The sequence below is a fragment of the Hemitrygon akajei genome, chromosome 29 (genome assembly GCF_048418815.1).
Source record: "Hemitrygon akajei chromosome 29, sHemAka1.3, whole genome shotgun sequence".
Taxonomy (NCBI): Eukaryota; Metazoa; Chordata; class Chondrichthyes; order Myliobatiformes; family Dasyatidae; genus Hemitrygon; species Hemitrygon akajei.
Window position 1 is genome coordinate 41,098,703 of NC_133152.1, and position 15,126 is coordinate 41,113,828.

Consider the following 15,126-nt stretch of genomic DNA (forward strand, 5'->3'; position numbering starts at 1 on the left):
TTCCGGCGGTTTGTGCGTAAAAGAAAAATTGCCAAATAGAGACGTGCGTCAATACGCAGGCGCGTCGATTGTGGACAATAATGGCGGCGTTGTGTTCTCCGAGGCGGCCCTTGAGTTCCAGCCGAAAACCGGAGAAAGACTTCTTGTGTAAAATCTGCGACTCAAACCGTTGTAAGACTTTCGGCGTGGCCGTATCGTCCTTGAAGGATCTAGTAGCCAAAGGTAGGATTGGATTGGGCCTACGTTTGCGCACACTCGGGGTCGAGGTACGGCCACTGCCCCAGTATCTGGTTCCTTATCACTGACTCGGTACGGGGCATGCAATCTGTTGTTTTCTGGCAGCAGTACAGCGCAAAGGCATCGACTTACTATTAACGACAAGGATAAGTAATACGCTCGTTGATTTGTGGACCGTTTCGAAATCTGATGGCGAGAGGAAGAAACTTCCTGAATCATTAAGTGGGTGTAATCAACAAGCCATTTGTAGCAAAACCTATTCAAAAGTGCATTTAATTAGTACTCCTGAATACTAAGGTGACATTACAGTGAAAAGTGTTCAGAGGTGGTTTTTTTCTTAAAATGTTTTTAGGAAAGCAAAAACTCGGGCTGGACAAACATGACCCACTAACCTGTACTGTTGTGCTAGAAGAAGATGGAACAATTGTTGATGAAGAAGATTACTTTGAACACTTGCCAATAAACACAAAGTTTATGATCCTTGGTCCTGATGAAAAATGGATGCCACAAGATGTTGGTAAGCTGTTCTTGGGAGAGGTGTTGCGAGCATATTTCATTTCTTTTAGAGATACATCGCAGAACAGGCCATTCCAACCCCCCAAGCTGCGCCACCCAGCAATGCATCGATTTAGCCTTTGCCTAATCACAAGACAATTTAGAATGACCAATTAAGCTACTAACTAGTACATCTTTGAACTGTCAGAGGAAACCCAGGCTCCCACAGAAAGAACGTATAGAGGTTGCAGGAATTGAACTCGAGCGCCCAAAGCTTTAATAGCATTGCATTAACCGCTACGTTACCAAGGTGCAGCATGTTATGTAATATGAATTATGTAGTGGTAATATCAGAAAGAATCTAGAAAGGCCTGTAGCTTTTCAGTGGTTCTTTGAATTATTCAGTGCCCAGAGTTGAACATTACCCCTCAACCATCAGGCTCATGAACCAGTGGGGATAGCTTCTCTCAGCTTCACTTGCCCCATCACTGAACTGTTCCCACAACCTATGGGCTCACTTTCAAGGACTCTTCATCTCATGCTCTCGACATTTATTTTTTTATTATTATTTTTTTTCCTTCTGTACCTGCACGGCTTGTTGTCTTTTGCGCACTGGTTGTCCACCCTGTTGGGTGCAGTCTTCCATTGTTTATATTATGGTTATTGGATTTACTGAGTATTCCTGCAAGAAAAAAAATCTCCAGCTTGTACATGGTGACATAGCTCTACTTTGATGATAAATTTACTTTGACTCTTGAATTTTGAACATTGTGAGAATTTAGTAAAGGAAAAACATTTAAAGTGTCATGTGGTGAGACAAGTTTATCCGGTAAGAAAGACCTGCATTTCTAAAGCACATTCAAGATATACCAAGCATTTTAAAACACTTCACAGCCACTGTGCTAACATTACAGAACAATTAATTTATTTTGGCAAATAAACTTAATAATAACCAGTTAAATAATCAATATAATTGTAATGCAGAAAGGTGATAAATATGAGCCAGGTTATATTTGCATCTCTTCAAAATACAGTGGATTCCAGTTAACTGGGGTTAGTACATTATGGCCCAATTAAGTGGCTGTCCTAATTAGCCAAACTTTCATGGAAATAGTTAAAAAGGTATATTTAAAAAAGGATAAACTACCATTTAACTAAGTATCAAATTATATATTTAAATGAAATGCAAAACAAATTAGAACATTATCAATACTACTACAGTACTATAAAACTATTAATTCCTAATTGTTATCAATATAAGAATTTGTCAAGTATACACTGCACCATTCCTTTGACTGTAAATGAACAAAAGCAGTGCAAATGATGTAAATAATGAACTGCCTTCATACAATGCTATCAGTGATTGCATCCTACAAATCTTTAATTTCATTGTAACAGTCAAGATGATTGTCGATACCTTCAAATTCTTCATTGTTAACTTGTTGAAGTTGTGAGAGCGTTTCATTTCTACTCCCAGCTATTTCTGACACCTCCGAGCCTGAATGCTTGAAACTACAGTGAGCAAAACAGTTCTGAATTGTCTTACTGCTTATTTCTCACCAACTATCAGTGACAGAAATCACTACTTTTTGACACTAGCATATGCAACTGATGCTATTTAAAAACTGTGCTCTAAGCATGGTATAGTGCACGCATCAGATGCTGGTTTGAAACAGTTGGCCAACAGTCTCCGGCCCTAATTAAGCAGCACATTGTCCCAAATAAGCAGCTGCCCCAGTTAACTGAAGGCCAATTAGTTGGAAACCACTATACTTTATATGATCTTTTATATGTGCCTGATCATGTTAAAAGAACTCATCCAAACTATGACTACTCCATCTGTGCTGTATTCCTTCAAAATCAGACTTTTGCACAAGTCTCTCGTGTTAAATTTGAAATTCAAACTTGCAAACATGATTGAGCCACGCCTAGGAACTGCCATTTGTGGGCTGATTCCACAATCAGCGCTCACAAAAGTGCACACAGAGCTCCATGTTCGAGGGTTCCTTGCTCATGCTGCAGATTTCACCCTTTCCTTGTCAGTCATAGCATGGAGACTGTGACTCACTATGTCGGCCCATCAAATCCACACTGACCAGCAATCACCCATTGACACTAAACTTATATTAATCCTTTTTATATTCTCCCTGCATTTTCATCGACTCTACCCGGTTTTGCATTTGGAGCAATTTACATTGGCCAACACACCTTCCAACCTACAAATCTTTGGGAGGTGTGAAGAAAGTAGGGTTCCCAGAGCAAATCCAAATGATCACAGGGAGATGGTGCAAGCTCCACACAGATAGCAGAGGGTGGCATTGAGCCATATCCCTGACACCACGAGGCCATGGCTCTAATAGTTGCACCTTTATGGCGGCCTACCCACCCCCCTTCATCAGTATTCGGCGGCTGATCTGCACTGACAGTTTGTGTCCAAGCTTGCTTCCTGGTTTATCCCTATACAATCAGGATCTCCCATGAGTTAGATGTTGAATAATTTCCTTAAGACATTGGAGCAGAATTAGGCCATTTAGTCCATCGAGTCTGCTTTGTCATTCTATCATGGCTGATTTATTACCCTCTCAACCCCATTCTCCTGCCTTCTCCACATAACCTTTTATGCCCATATTAATCAGAAACTATCAGCCTCTGCTTTAGATAGTTACTTTATTGATCTCAAAGGAAATTACAGTGTCACAGTAGCATTACAAGCGGATGGATATAAGCGTTAGAAGAGAAGCCAAAAGAATGTTTAAAAAAATAAGTTACCACAGTCTACCAGGAGGGGGTCATCACTTCCCCGGTATAGGTTGACTCATAGAGCCTACTGGCAGAGGGCAAGAATGACCTCCTATTGTGCCCTTTGCAGCAGTGTAGTTGTCTTAGTCTATTACTAAGAGTGTTCCTCTGTTCAGCCAAGGTGGCATGCAGAGGCTGAGAAACATTGTCCAGAATTGCCAGGATTTTCCGTAGGGTCCTTTGTTCTGCCACAGCCTCCAGTGTGTCCAGTTTGACTCCTATAACAGAGCCAGCCTTTCTAATCAGTTTATTAAGCCTGTTGGCATCACCCGTGTTGATGCCATTGCCCCAGCACAGCACTGCATGGAAGATTGTACTGGTGACAACAGACTGGTAGATCATGTGGGAAGGCCTGCATACTCCACAGGACCTCAGTCTCCTCAGGATGACTCTGGTCCTTCTTGTACACAGCCTCTGTGTTGGTGCTCCACTCAAGTCCGTCATCCAGGTGCACCCCCCAAGTATTTGTAGGTCCTCACCACATCCACGTCCTCCATCAATAGTAACAGGTTTTCAAAGCAGGCTTACTTTTCCTAAAGCCCATCACTATCTCCTTTGTCTTACTGATGTTGAGCTGCAGATTTTTCCATTTGCACCATTTGACAAAGTACTCCACCAGAGTCCTTTAAATATACCCAATGACTTGGCCTCTACAGCTGTCTGTGGTGATGAATTCCCCAGATTCACCCTGCTCTGGCTAAAGAAATTCTTCCTCATTTCCATTCTAAATGGATGTCCCTCTATTCTAAGGCTGTGTCCTGTGGTCCTAGATCCCCCCCACTCTAGGAAACACCCTCTCCACATCCACTCTAACTCAGCCATTCAGCATTTGATAGGTTTCAGTGAGATTCCACCCCCACTCCCCCCCCCAATTCTTGAAAATTCCAGCAAGTACAGATCCAGAACCATCAAGCGTTTCTCATGCAATAACCCTTTCATTCCTGTAATCATTCTTGTGAAGCTTCTTTGAACCCTCTCCAATGTCAGTGCGTCCTTTCCTGAATAAGGGGCCCAAAGTTGTTCAATAACACACAATTGATAATAGAATTGATGAATCAGGACCCATCGAAAAGTGGGGGACCAATTCGTCGGTCACCTCCGCTCCATCCACCAAAGTGTGGCCAAGCATTTTAATTGTGATTCCCATTCCTGTTCTGACTTCTTGGTCCATTCTCCTCTTGTACCACGATGAGGCCACCCTCAGGGTGGAAGAGCAACACCTTATATTTCATCTGGGTATCCTTCAACCTGATGGCACGAATGTTGATTTCTTCTGGTATAAAAAAAATTCTCTCCCCTCTTCTTTTATTCCCCATCCTGCCCTCTTACCTCTTCTCACATGTCTGTTACCTCCCCCTAGATCCTCTCCTTATCTTTCTCCTATGGTCCACTCTCCTCTCTAATCAGATTCCTTCCTCTCTCCCCACATTTTTATTCTGTCATCTTCCCCCCCCCCCCCTTCCCTTGCAGACCTGAGGAAGTGTCTCAGCCCAAAACATCAACTGTTTATTCATTTCCACAAATGCTGCCTGACCTGCTAAGTTCCTCCAGCATTTAGATTTACAGCATCTGCAGAATTTCTTAAGTTTCGATTAACATAATCTGCCAGTAAACATCTGTCTTTACCCTCAGAAATAAGGCCGGTCCTGGACACAAGAACTCATTGTAGTATTGACTGTGTGGATTCCGCAGAGGGGTCCAGTAATTGGAAAGTACTTGCTCATCGACTTCGACAAAACCTTGCTGAGATTATTACAATGTCTGAGGCTGAGTTGCAGGTAAGAAACCATATTAGTGAATTTATTGCAGTATGTAAAACTACAACCATCAGGCTTCTGGAGAGACACGGATTACTTCTGTTACCACTACTCTTAACTGTTGCTTCAACCTGTAGATTCACTTCCAAGGACTCTTTACAACTTGTGTTCTCAGTATTATTTTTATTTTATTAAAGTTCAGAGCAGAATAGGTCCTTCGAGCCACACCACCAAGCAATTCTCACAGTTTAATCCTAGCCTAATTACAATGACAATTACCAATTGGTATGTCTTTGCGCTGTGGGAGGAAACCCAAGCGGTCATGGGGAAAGCATACAAACTCCTTACAGGCATTAACAGGAATTGCACTCAGGTCGCCTGTACTGTAAAGTGCTGTGCTAACCATTACACTACTGTGCTGACCAATTTTAATTTGTGCAGTTTGTCATCTTATGCACATTGGTTGTTTGTCAATTTTTTTAATGTATATTTGTTCAGAAATCCTGTTATTTCTTTTTTCCTGTAAATCCGTACAAAAAATGAATATCAAGGTGCATATGTTATTACATTCTAATTTTAATACGCTTACTTTGAAGTTTGTCTGGAAGGGGTAATATAAGAAAAAGATGGAAAAAGAGTATTGCACAGGGACAAACACACTATCTCTGCACTGACTGTGATATTTTCCATTTGTCTAAATGCCATTGTTCACTTTTCTCAGCAAAAAGAGGTGTACAAGCAAATTAACAAAGTTGGAACTTCCGATCAACAAATTGAAACTATTTTCTCCTTCATTACTTTTCTATGTCTGGGGAATTCTTTGAATGAATGTCAACCAAGGCATTTTTAGCCATCTAGTAGAGGGTTCCCAACCTTTTTTATTCTATGGACCAATACCGTTAAGCAAGGGGTCTGTGGAACCCAGGTTGGGAACTCCTGATCTAGCACCTAAGAGGTATATGTCTTCTTAGAAACACAGCAATCAAAACATTTGCACCCATCATTTTTTTTTATAACTACAGCTTGTTCCAATGCCTCAGCTATAAATCCATTTATTTCACTTGTAGGAACGTGTTTGATCCTGATGCGCTTTTGTGATCCAAAGGTTCTCTGGAAGTCAGGAATATTTATGATAGTTTTATTAAATGTTACAAGAGTGGGCAAAGAACAAGGAGCTGAGAGAACAAAGAAAAGAACAAGGGGAAAAAAGTTGTTGACTGGGAATAGATATAACACAATTCCACTGATAACAGTTAGCCTTTAACAGCCAGATTCAAGCTGACACACACTGCTAAAAACTAAGATTCCAGAAAATTACAATAATTACTAAAATATTCACTGAACAATTACATGTATGTAGGTGATTATATAAAAATACAAGCAAATATTGGAAAATTGAATTACAAGAGGAATATCCAATGTTGGTGAAGAATTTGTTAGATGATAAATTTGGGCAACATGCTGAATGGATATCACTATAATAATTTGCTGATAAACACAAGTTTTGGCTAATTTAAGAGTGTTCAAAGTAAATGAAAAGCTGGAACGTTGTTTGAGCTGTTAAAAGTATTTATTAGTATTTATAATAATAATACTAATTATTAATAATTATTATAATCTTGCTGTCTAAGTTTTGGGTCAGGAAGAACCAGTTCAATAACATTCTCAATGCTGGGAATTAAGAAAGAAAATCTGTTCCCACCAGACCATTAGCCATCAACAATGCAGTGTGTCACAGTGACTTCTTCTCTTGTACCACGATGAGGCCACCCTCAGGGTGGAAGAGCAACACCTTCTTCTGGGAGGGGCAATAAATGAAGCAAAGCAGTTAAAGGGAGTGAAATGTTTCTTTCCCTGTTAAAGAAATCAGTACAATACAATTTTAACTAGTAAGTGGCTCACCTCATTGTCTGATGCTTAGTATCTTTTACTGCTAAGACTTCATCAGGTTGCTTTAATGAAAATCTTTATTTATTTGGAGATACAGCAGGGAACAGCCCTTCCAGCCCAGTGAGCCACACCACCCAGCAACCCACCTATTTTACCCGAGCCTAATCACAGAACAATTTACAATAACCTATTAATTTACTGACCAGTATGTCTTTGACTTTGGGAGGAAACCGGAGCTTCCCTAAGAAACCCATGTGTTCACAGGGAGAAGGTACAAACTACTTACAGATGGCACTGGAATTGAGCTCTGAACTGCAATGCCCTGAGCTGTACTAGCGTCATGCTAACCACTATGCTACCATGGTGCCCTGTTCACAGATCTTCTAGTGACTGATTCTCAGAAGAGGGGGAGAAGTAATCTCCTCAGAGAATCCCATTCTTATGTTGTCGTGAAAGGCTCAGTTCGTGGACTGCTGCCTAAATTTCATGACCCAGTTTTTTTCCATTTGGGGATGAATATGCTGAAGTTTGTGCTGGAAACTGGGACATAATTTGGGCTCAGTGGGATTCTAGTTTCTAATTGCTTTTGCCTATAAGTTGTTATTTTAAAGTAGGTTAATTAGAAAATGTTAGAGCTTTAATTATATTGTTTTATTGTATTTTAGACACTGATTGATGTGCCAACTGCTGAGCTGGCAGTCGAACTGGGAGTAACTCCTAAACGTGCTGAAGATATGCAGGACTCCCTACAACGTACCCTCGATACCAAAGAAGAGCAACGCCAAGCAGTAGAACTACTAAAATTGTACCGGAATGCTTTTGATAAAGATGGTTAGTCTGGATCTGTGATTAATTTGTAACAGGTTTTTCTTTGGTTATTTTTTAATTTCTAAAATTTGCCTCCACATTTTGCGATACTATGAAACAATTATGTAGTTTACATTAAACTTCGCTATTTAACAAAAAATTGTTTAACTTTCTTTGCAGTGAGACATGCTACAGAATGTTTTATTGTGCTCTTTATTTGAGAATTCATTTAGCATTAGATGCTGTCATTGTTAAATATTTAGGATATTACTCTACTTGGTTAGGTATTGTATAGAAAAGTAGTAAAGAATTTTAATTTATCTGTCACCAAATGCATACAAGTATAATTTTTTTGCTGTAATCTGCGAAGCTTTTTTATCATGCAGACTGGAATGAAATTTGAAATAAATAAATAAAAATAAAGTATTTAGCAACCAAAACAAACTACTTCTCTTGGCATCTCTGAGTTAGCTCTCCAGGCTAGGGTGGGAGTTTGGTCTGGATTCAAGTTTGTTTAATGTCATTTCCAGTACACGAGGGTAAAGGAGATTGAAATACTTGTTACTCCGGATCTGAGGCAGCGCAAGAAAACACAATAAGATAACGAACACTAATTTTAAAAAAACACAATAAATAATGTACAAAGACGTAAGATAGCTTTGTACATTGACTGTAGGGCCATGGAGTGACACCGGGACCAGAAGTGCCTGTACCTAAGGTGACTGACAGGAAATGATAAAGTAGTGGTGGTGGGGTGGGTTAGTGGGTGGAGGTGTTGAAGCCTTATTGCTTTGGGAAAGTAACTGTTTTTGAGTCTGGTGGTCCTGGCACGGATGCTATACGGAAGCATGAAAAAGCTGAAACATTCCATTTAACAAGTTTTGTAACCATAAGATCCTGTCTTCTGTTTTGGGATAAAGATTTGAAATACAGTTCATCTCAGTTCTGCGGTTTGTAGTGCTGTGTGAGAGGACCCTGAGCAATACTTTCAAGAAGAATTATCTTCTTGCTGTAAATTTCATTATGGCATTATTCAGATTCCAACATGTCAATCCATGGCCTCTTGTGCCAAGATGAGGCCACCTTCAGGGTAGAGGAGCAAACCTGGGTAGCCTCAAAACTGATGACATGAATATCGAATTTTTTTTTCCTTAATCCCTCCTCCCCGCTTTTTCCCTACTCTTACCTTTTACTTCCTCCCACCTGCTTATCACCTTCCCCTGGGTTCGCTCCTTCCCTTTCTCCCGCTCTCCTATCAGATTCCTCCTCCCCCATCCCTTGACCATTCCCACCCACCTGGCTTCACCTGTCACCTTCCAGCTAGCCTCCTTCCCCTCTATCCATCTTTTTTGTCTGGCATCTTCCTTCTCAGTCCTGAAGAAGGGTCTCAGCCCAAAACATCGACTATTCATTCATTTCCATAGATGCTGCCTAACCTGCTGAGTTCCTCCAGCATTTTGTGTTTGTTACTTATTAATCAGATTCATCCTCCTGACCTGCAAGTACTTAGAAAGAATGATTATGCCTGTAGCTTAATCTGAACTGATAATTGTATGAAAAAATCCACACTACCTATCCTAACGTCTGACATACTTAAACTGTGGAGATGTCCTGGCACTGTTATTGCCAAAAGTAATGTAGCATGCCTGGAGAAATATTTTCTATGTTTCGTTAAGTGTTCTTGTGGCAATTAATAAAATAGGGATACCACTTCCTTCATAGATGCAACACTTGCAGAAAAAACAGAAGTTGATAGTTTTGGTGCAGCGACCAGTCAAACTACCCAACTGAATCAACATATAATTGATGTCCTGAGGAAGAAATCTTCTCCAGAGATTTCCTTGTCAAGCAGGGAACTACAGGTACAGTAAACTCACATAGTTCCAGTCAAATGTATTTTACATAACAACACACACAAAATGCTGGAGGAACTCGGCAGGCCAAGCAGCATCTATGGGAAAAAAGTAAACAGTCAACATTTCAGGCTGAGACCCTTCATCAGATGCTGACTACCTGTTGAGTTCCTCCAGCATTTTGTGTGTGTTGCTCTGGATTTCCAGCATCTGCAGATTTTCTCATGGTTTAGAGTTCTACATGTATTTTATCTGCATTAGGTTCAATAGATTTATACATCTACAAGCTCTGCTTCAATGTTTGATTTGTTTTTAGTGGGAGACATTAAGTGTTTCAAAATCAAATCCATGAGACATAGGAGCAGAATTAGGCCATTCAGCCCATTGAGTCCAGTCTGCCATTCCATTATTGTAGATTTATTATCCCTCACAACCCCATTCTCCTGCCTCCTCCCCATAACCTTTTGAAGCCCTTTACAAATCAGGAGCCTATTACTTTGACGCCCTTTACAAAAACAAATCAATGACTTGGCCTTCAGCCATCTATGGCAATGAATTCCACTGATTCACCACCCTCTGGCTAAAGAAATTTCTCCTCATCTCTGTTCTAAAGGTATGTTCCTGTATTCTGAGGCTGTGCCTTCTAGTTCTCAACTCCCCTACTACAACATCCTCTACACGTCCATTCTATCTAGGCCTTTCAGTTTTCATGTTGAAAATGGCAGGATATTAATTTCACTAAGCAATAGATTTCACTAAATCTATTGGCAGCTTTCCATTTTGTGCAGAAAAGGCCGTCATATGGGACTAAATTGGATGGCTATTTCAAACAGTTGGCATTGTCATGACAAAGTATCGGTTAGACAGAATAAGGGACCCAGCTCTCTTTATGTCCTACCTAATCAGAGAGAGTTCGATAAATCCTCCAGATGTGACTATTGAGGAGTGTACTGTAAAGCTCTGTAATTTGATGATTAGCACAGAGTTGCTGTGCCCTAAAATTAAAGTTAATTTATCATGAGTACATCGAAACTTAAAGTGAACTCTTCATTTGTGTTAACAACCAAGACACCCAAAAGTGTGCTGAGAGCAGCCCACAAGTGTCTCCAAACATTCCAGCGCCAACATAGCATGCTTACAATGCTCAGCTGAACAACACACAGCACAACAAAGCAGAACACAACAAACAACACTTAGAAATATGGAGGGAGATTGTAGGGGTGGTGTGATTTAACAAATTTTCATCATCATCATCATCAATATGCTGTTATATGAAGTGAGCGATCATGGTTGTTCTTGGCAAATTCTACAGAAGTAGTTTGCCATTGCTTCCTTCTGGGCAGTGTCTTTACAAAAGGCCATTACTAATACCTTTCAGACCAGGGAATTCAGAATTGATAATCTGGCTCACTTATTCATAGTAATTAAGTGTTCTTTCCCTTCCATTTAGCAAAAGAAACACAAAATCTGATAACTTTAATATCCTCAATAGCTCCCACCTGCACATCAACTTTATTAATCTGCTTGCAATTATATTTCTAAACCTTTGCAAGTGCTGCTTATTCATTGAGTATGACATCTTCTTCAGGAGGTTTTAAACGAAAAGGAAGAGAACTTAGCATCAGCTTTGCATCGCTCCACTGCGGAAGTTAAGAAGTTGCAACAAGACTGTAAGAAGGAATTTGGGAAGCGCTCAACCACTGTGCAGCATCTTGAACAATTGAGTCAATATTCTTCAAAGAAAAGAAAGCAGTGAAGGCTGGACCAACAAGCAACCAAAATTTGGCTTGAAATCTGTCACTCCAATACATTTCCTTCTTTTGGTAGATGCTGAATTTCTTCAGCCTTTCCTTACTATTCTTAAAGATAGATTGCAAATCACCAATGTGCATTTCTGTGTAGCTGGAAATATTTTGTGTAGGTTTGGACTCGACTATTTTGATGACCTTTACTTAGTTAATAGCCATTGCTTTAGTCTGCTTTGTACTAAAACAGTAATTCACCAGTTTTAAATCCTGAGGGCACAAGTTAACTACACAATGATGTTTATTTTTCAAAGGATGGTAATTAAATTTTCATTTTCAAATTTTACTTACCTGCCCCACCTCCACACCAGCTTATATTTGTAGGTTCTTCACCCATGTTTCACTATTTATTACTGCTTTCAGTTTATATAAGGACATGGAAAAGCTTAAGCAAAAAAAATGTTAATGCAGTTGATGAGAGCTCAGCTGATCATTCATATACTCTAGTTCAAATTTATCGTTGCAGCCTGGTCACTGACTTAGAGCAGCAGTAAAATCTGAGAGCACACATTAGTTGCAAGCATCCATCAGTTCAGTCACCTACTGAGTCCAACACCATTTCCAGTGGAGCACCACGTGCTTTAAAACTAAAGCTAACAGCAGGATATGCAGAACAATCTTCTGACTGTGGTGGAAAGGGACAATGTCAAGAAGGTGCTACAACTGAATCAGATTTCATTGGAGGTATGGATGCTGTAGAGAAAGTGTGAATGTTTTCTGGAACATGAAGAATTTAGATATTTCACAACCCAGCATGAGCAATGCTGGTGCCTCTGGAGCAGGGCTTCCCAACCTTTTTAATGCCATGGACCAGTACCATTAAGCAAAAGGTCCATGGACCCCAGGTTGGGAATCTCTGCTCTAGAATGAATAGTAGGCCTTTTTTTGTCCGTACCTTAAAAGGTGCCACTGGATGTAATAATCAATTGCCTGAGTGACAAAGATAATTTCCCTTGCCACTCCTAATTAAAGGTACTGTCTCAGCTAACAGCATGAATCCATTGATAGTCTTTTTCACCAGCACAAGAAGTCATTTTTCATCCATGAGCTGGGCTGTGTATTGTTTGATCATTATGTATCAGGAACATTAATTTCAAAAGAATTAAAATGTTAACAGTAAGAAAGGTGGTCAACAGCAGTTTCTTATGTCAGAAGAAATGATTTGTTTGAAGTATTGGTGAATGCCGGGAACTGCAGTGAGATTTTTTCCATTTCATAGAATAAATTATTGCGATCTCAAATGTGTTGCCTAAAAGAGTGATGGAAGCAAATTCAGTGAAAACATTCAAAACAACCTGGAGTATTATGTGTAGATAGGTAATTTCCAGGGAGTGGTGTTGGGAGGTGAACTAACTGAGCAATCTTTCAAAGTGCGGGCACAATGTGCTATATAATCTCCATGCTCTCTTGCTCTCTCACTCAAGCACTTCTGACCTGGAATGCTCAGATTCAGGCCCATGTAACCTTGTCCCACGTTAGAACTTGGCGATTGTGGAAGGTTTTCGACACAGTGGAACAGTTTATTGTGTACACTTTTGCCTGGGTGCTTAATCGGTCAAATTATAAATGGCAGCTTGTTTACTTTACTTTAAAATTCACTAGGACTTGAAGAGTTAATAGAGATTGCCAGAAATATATGTTGTAATTATCTATAATCAAAAGTTTTTTTAATTCCATTTAAGCCAGTTAATTTTAAAAGATGCTTTTAAAAGGTTCTTACTAAGCAGATGATGCAGCTACAGGTCCATACTAATCACTGCTATTAAAGACTAACCACACTTAATTACTTTTCAATTAAATCTAATTAATAAACAGCAAAATAAGAAAGTTTAATTGCTTTTCTAAGGAATGGAACTTCTAAAATAAAAGGTAAAATACAATTCTGAAAATGTTGTTAATCTCTTTAGAAATTAATGTACCTTCACAAAATAATTACTATCTGTAATTCTAAGAGTACAAGTGTTATGTTTTATTACTGGCTAATGTGTTAAGTTTAAAGTCAGGAAGGGTTCTTTCACAAAATGTTTTGATGTTTAAATATAATTAATTTTACAGCATTAAAGTTGGAAATGTTTGAGTGAAAGTCTATTGCTTAGGAAGTTTTGCTTTTATAAATGATTTTTCCACCTTGAAGATGACAATGACTTGCGCTGAGTATGTTTCCTTAATATAGGAAGATGAGGGAACATTTATTAAGCCTCATAAATAAAGAAAAGTTTGTTTAACTCTGCAAGGATGCAGATGCTATGCAGATCCAGTCCTCCACTATATAACAACTACCCCAGTTAAAATCAGGTCTTAAAATCCATGAGGTCATGACATTAGTAAACCTGAGGTGGTAAGAACAGGTCTCAACTCATAATAATTTGAAATTAAAATTAATGGTGCATTTACAATTTAATTTACAAATATATATTTTTGATACACAGATACATCAAAAGTCTGCCTTTCAGGCCAGGACATTACTGAGTTCCTCATGTATTTTTTGTATATGACCAGCATCTGTGGTGGAACTAATCTCTGAAGCGAATAAAAATGTTCTTCAGAATTCTGTTTGTTGTCTAACTCTTCAGTGGAACATAACACATAAATAAGATTTATTTTGATAGCCCTATGAGTCGTATTGTTTCTTGCAGTGTACTGAACGTTTAACATATCAGCTCAATTTAGCATCCCAGTGCAAGATATGAAACATAGCCCTTGCTTTGTGGTTACCACTCTAAATTTCTCCCATGTTAACCCCACAGAACAATCCCATAGCCACATGGCTGCCATCCTACACTATGGCAGTGTCACAGGATCATAAGCGGCAATGGGGAACTTTGACCATCCAGACAGCCTTGTGTCAGCTCAAAGTTCAATTTAAGTTTATCAAAGTACATAAATGTCACCATATTGCTACCCTGAGATTTGTTTTCCTGCAGGCATTCACGGTAGAACAAAGAAATACAATAGAATCAATGAAAAAGTACACACAAAAACTGACAAGCAGCCAAAATGCAAAAGAAGACACACTGTGCAAATAAAAAAAAGCAATAATAAATAGTGAAAAAAAAATACTGAGAATACAAGTTGTGGAATCCAATAGGTTGCGAAGTCAGTTCAGTGTTGAGGTGAATGAAGTTATCCACGCTGGTTCAGGACCCGATGGTTGAAGAGGAATAGCTTCCTGAACCTGGTGGTGTGGGACACCAAGTACATCCTAGACGGCAGCAGAGAGAAGAGCATGCCCTGTATGGCAGGAGCCCTTCGTGATGGATGCTGCAACTTTGTGGCAGCTCTCCTGAAGATGTGCTCAATGGAAGGGATGGCTTTTCAGATTTTTAGAATATTTCTTCACAGTTTCCAAACCCTGCTAATGATCAAGCATATTTTGAAATAGCTGGGAGGAACATAGGTTAAATAAAACAAATTAAAAGCTTGTTTAGCTAAGGTCGGCTCTAAGAGGTCACAACCTTGTGGTTGGGTTTTATGTTTTGGCTC

At 39.4% G+C, this 15,126-nt stretch overlaps 1 protein-coding gene across 1 annotated transcript; it reads left to right on the top strand.

The window, feature by feature from the left end:
• Positions 1-39: 39 nt before the first annotated feature.
• On the top strand, positions 40-14,194 carry dffa (DNA fragmentation factor, alpha polypeptide). Its single transcript, XM_073032189.1, has 6 exons — positions 40-222; positions 590-754; positions 5,164-5,309; positions 7,844-8,009; positions 9,708-9,847; positions 11,427-14,194. The coding sequence occupies exons 1-6, from the start codon at positions 81-83 to the stop codon at positions 11,592-11,594; spliced, it is 927 nt and encodes a 308-aa protein (XP_072888290.1). The 5' UTR covers positions 40-80; the 3' UTR covers positions 11,595-14,194.
• The last annotated feature ends 932 nt before the right edge of the window (positions 14,195-15,126 follow it).

Excerpts from the sequence above, each read along its gene's own strand:
- dffa (XM_073032189.1), top strand. The coding sequence starts at position 81 with ATGGCGGCGTTGTGTTCTCCGAGGCGGCCCTTGAGTTCCAGCCGAAAA. Across the intron at positions 5,310-7,843 it reads TGTCTGAGGCTGAGTTGCAG|ACACTGATTGATGTGCCAAC; the intron begins GTAAGAAACCAT and ends ATTGTATTTTAG. Across the intron at positions 8,010-9,707 it reads GAATGCTTTTGATAAAGATG|ATGCAACACTTGCAGAAAAA; the intron begins GTTAGTCTGGAT and ends CTTCCTTCATAG.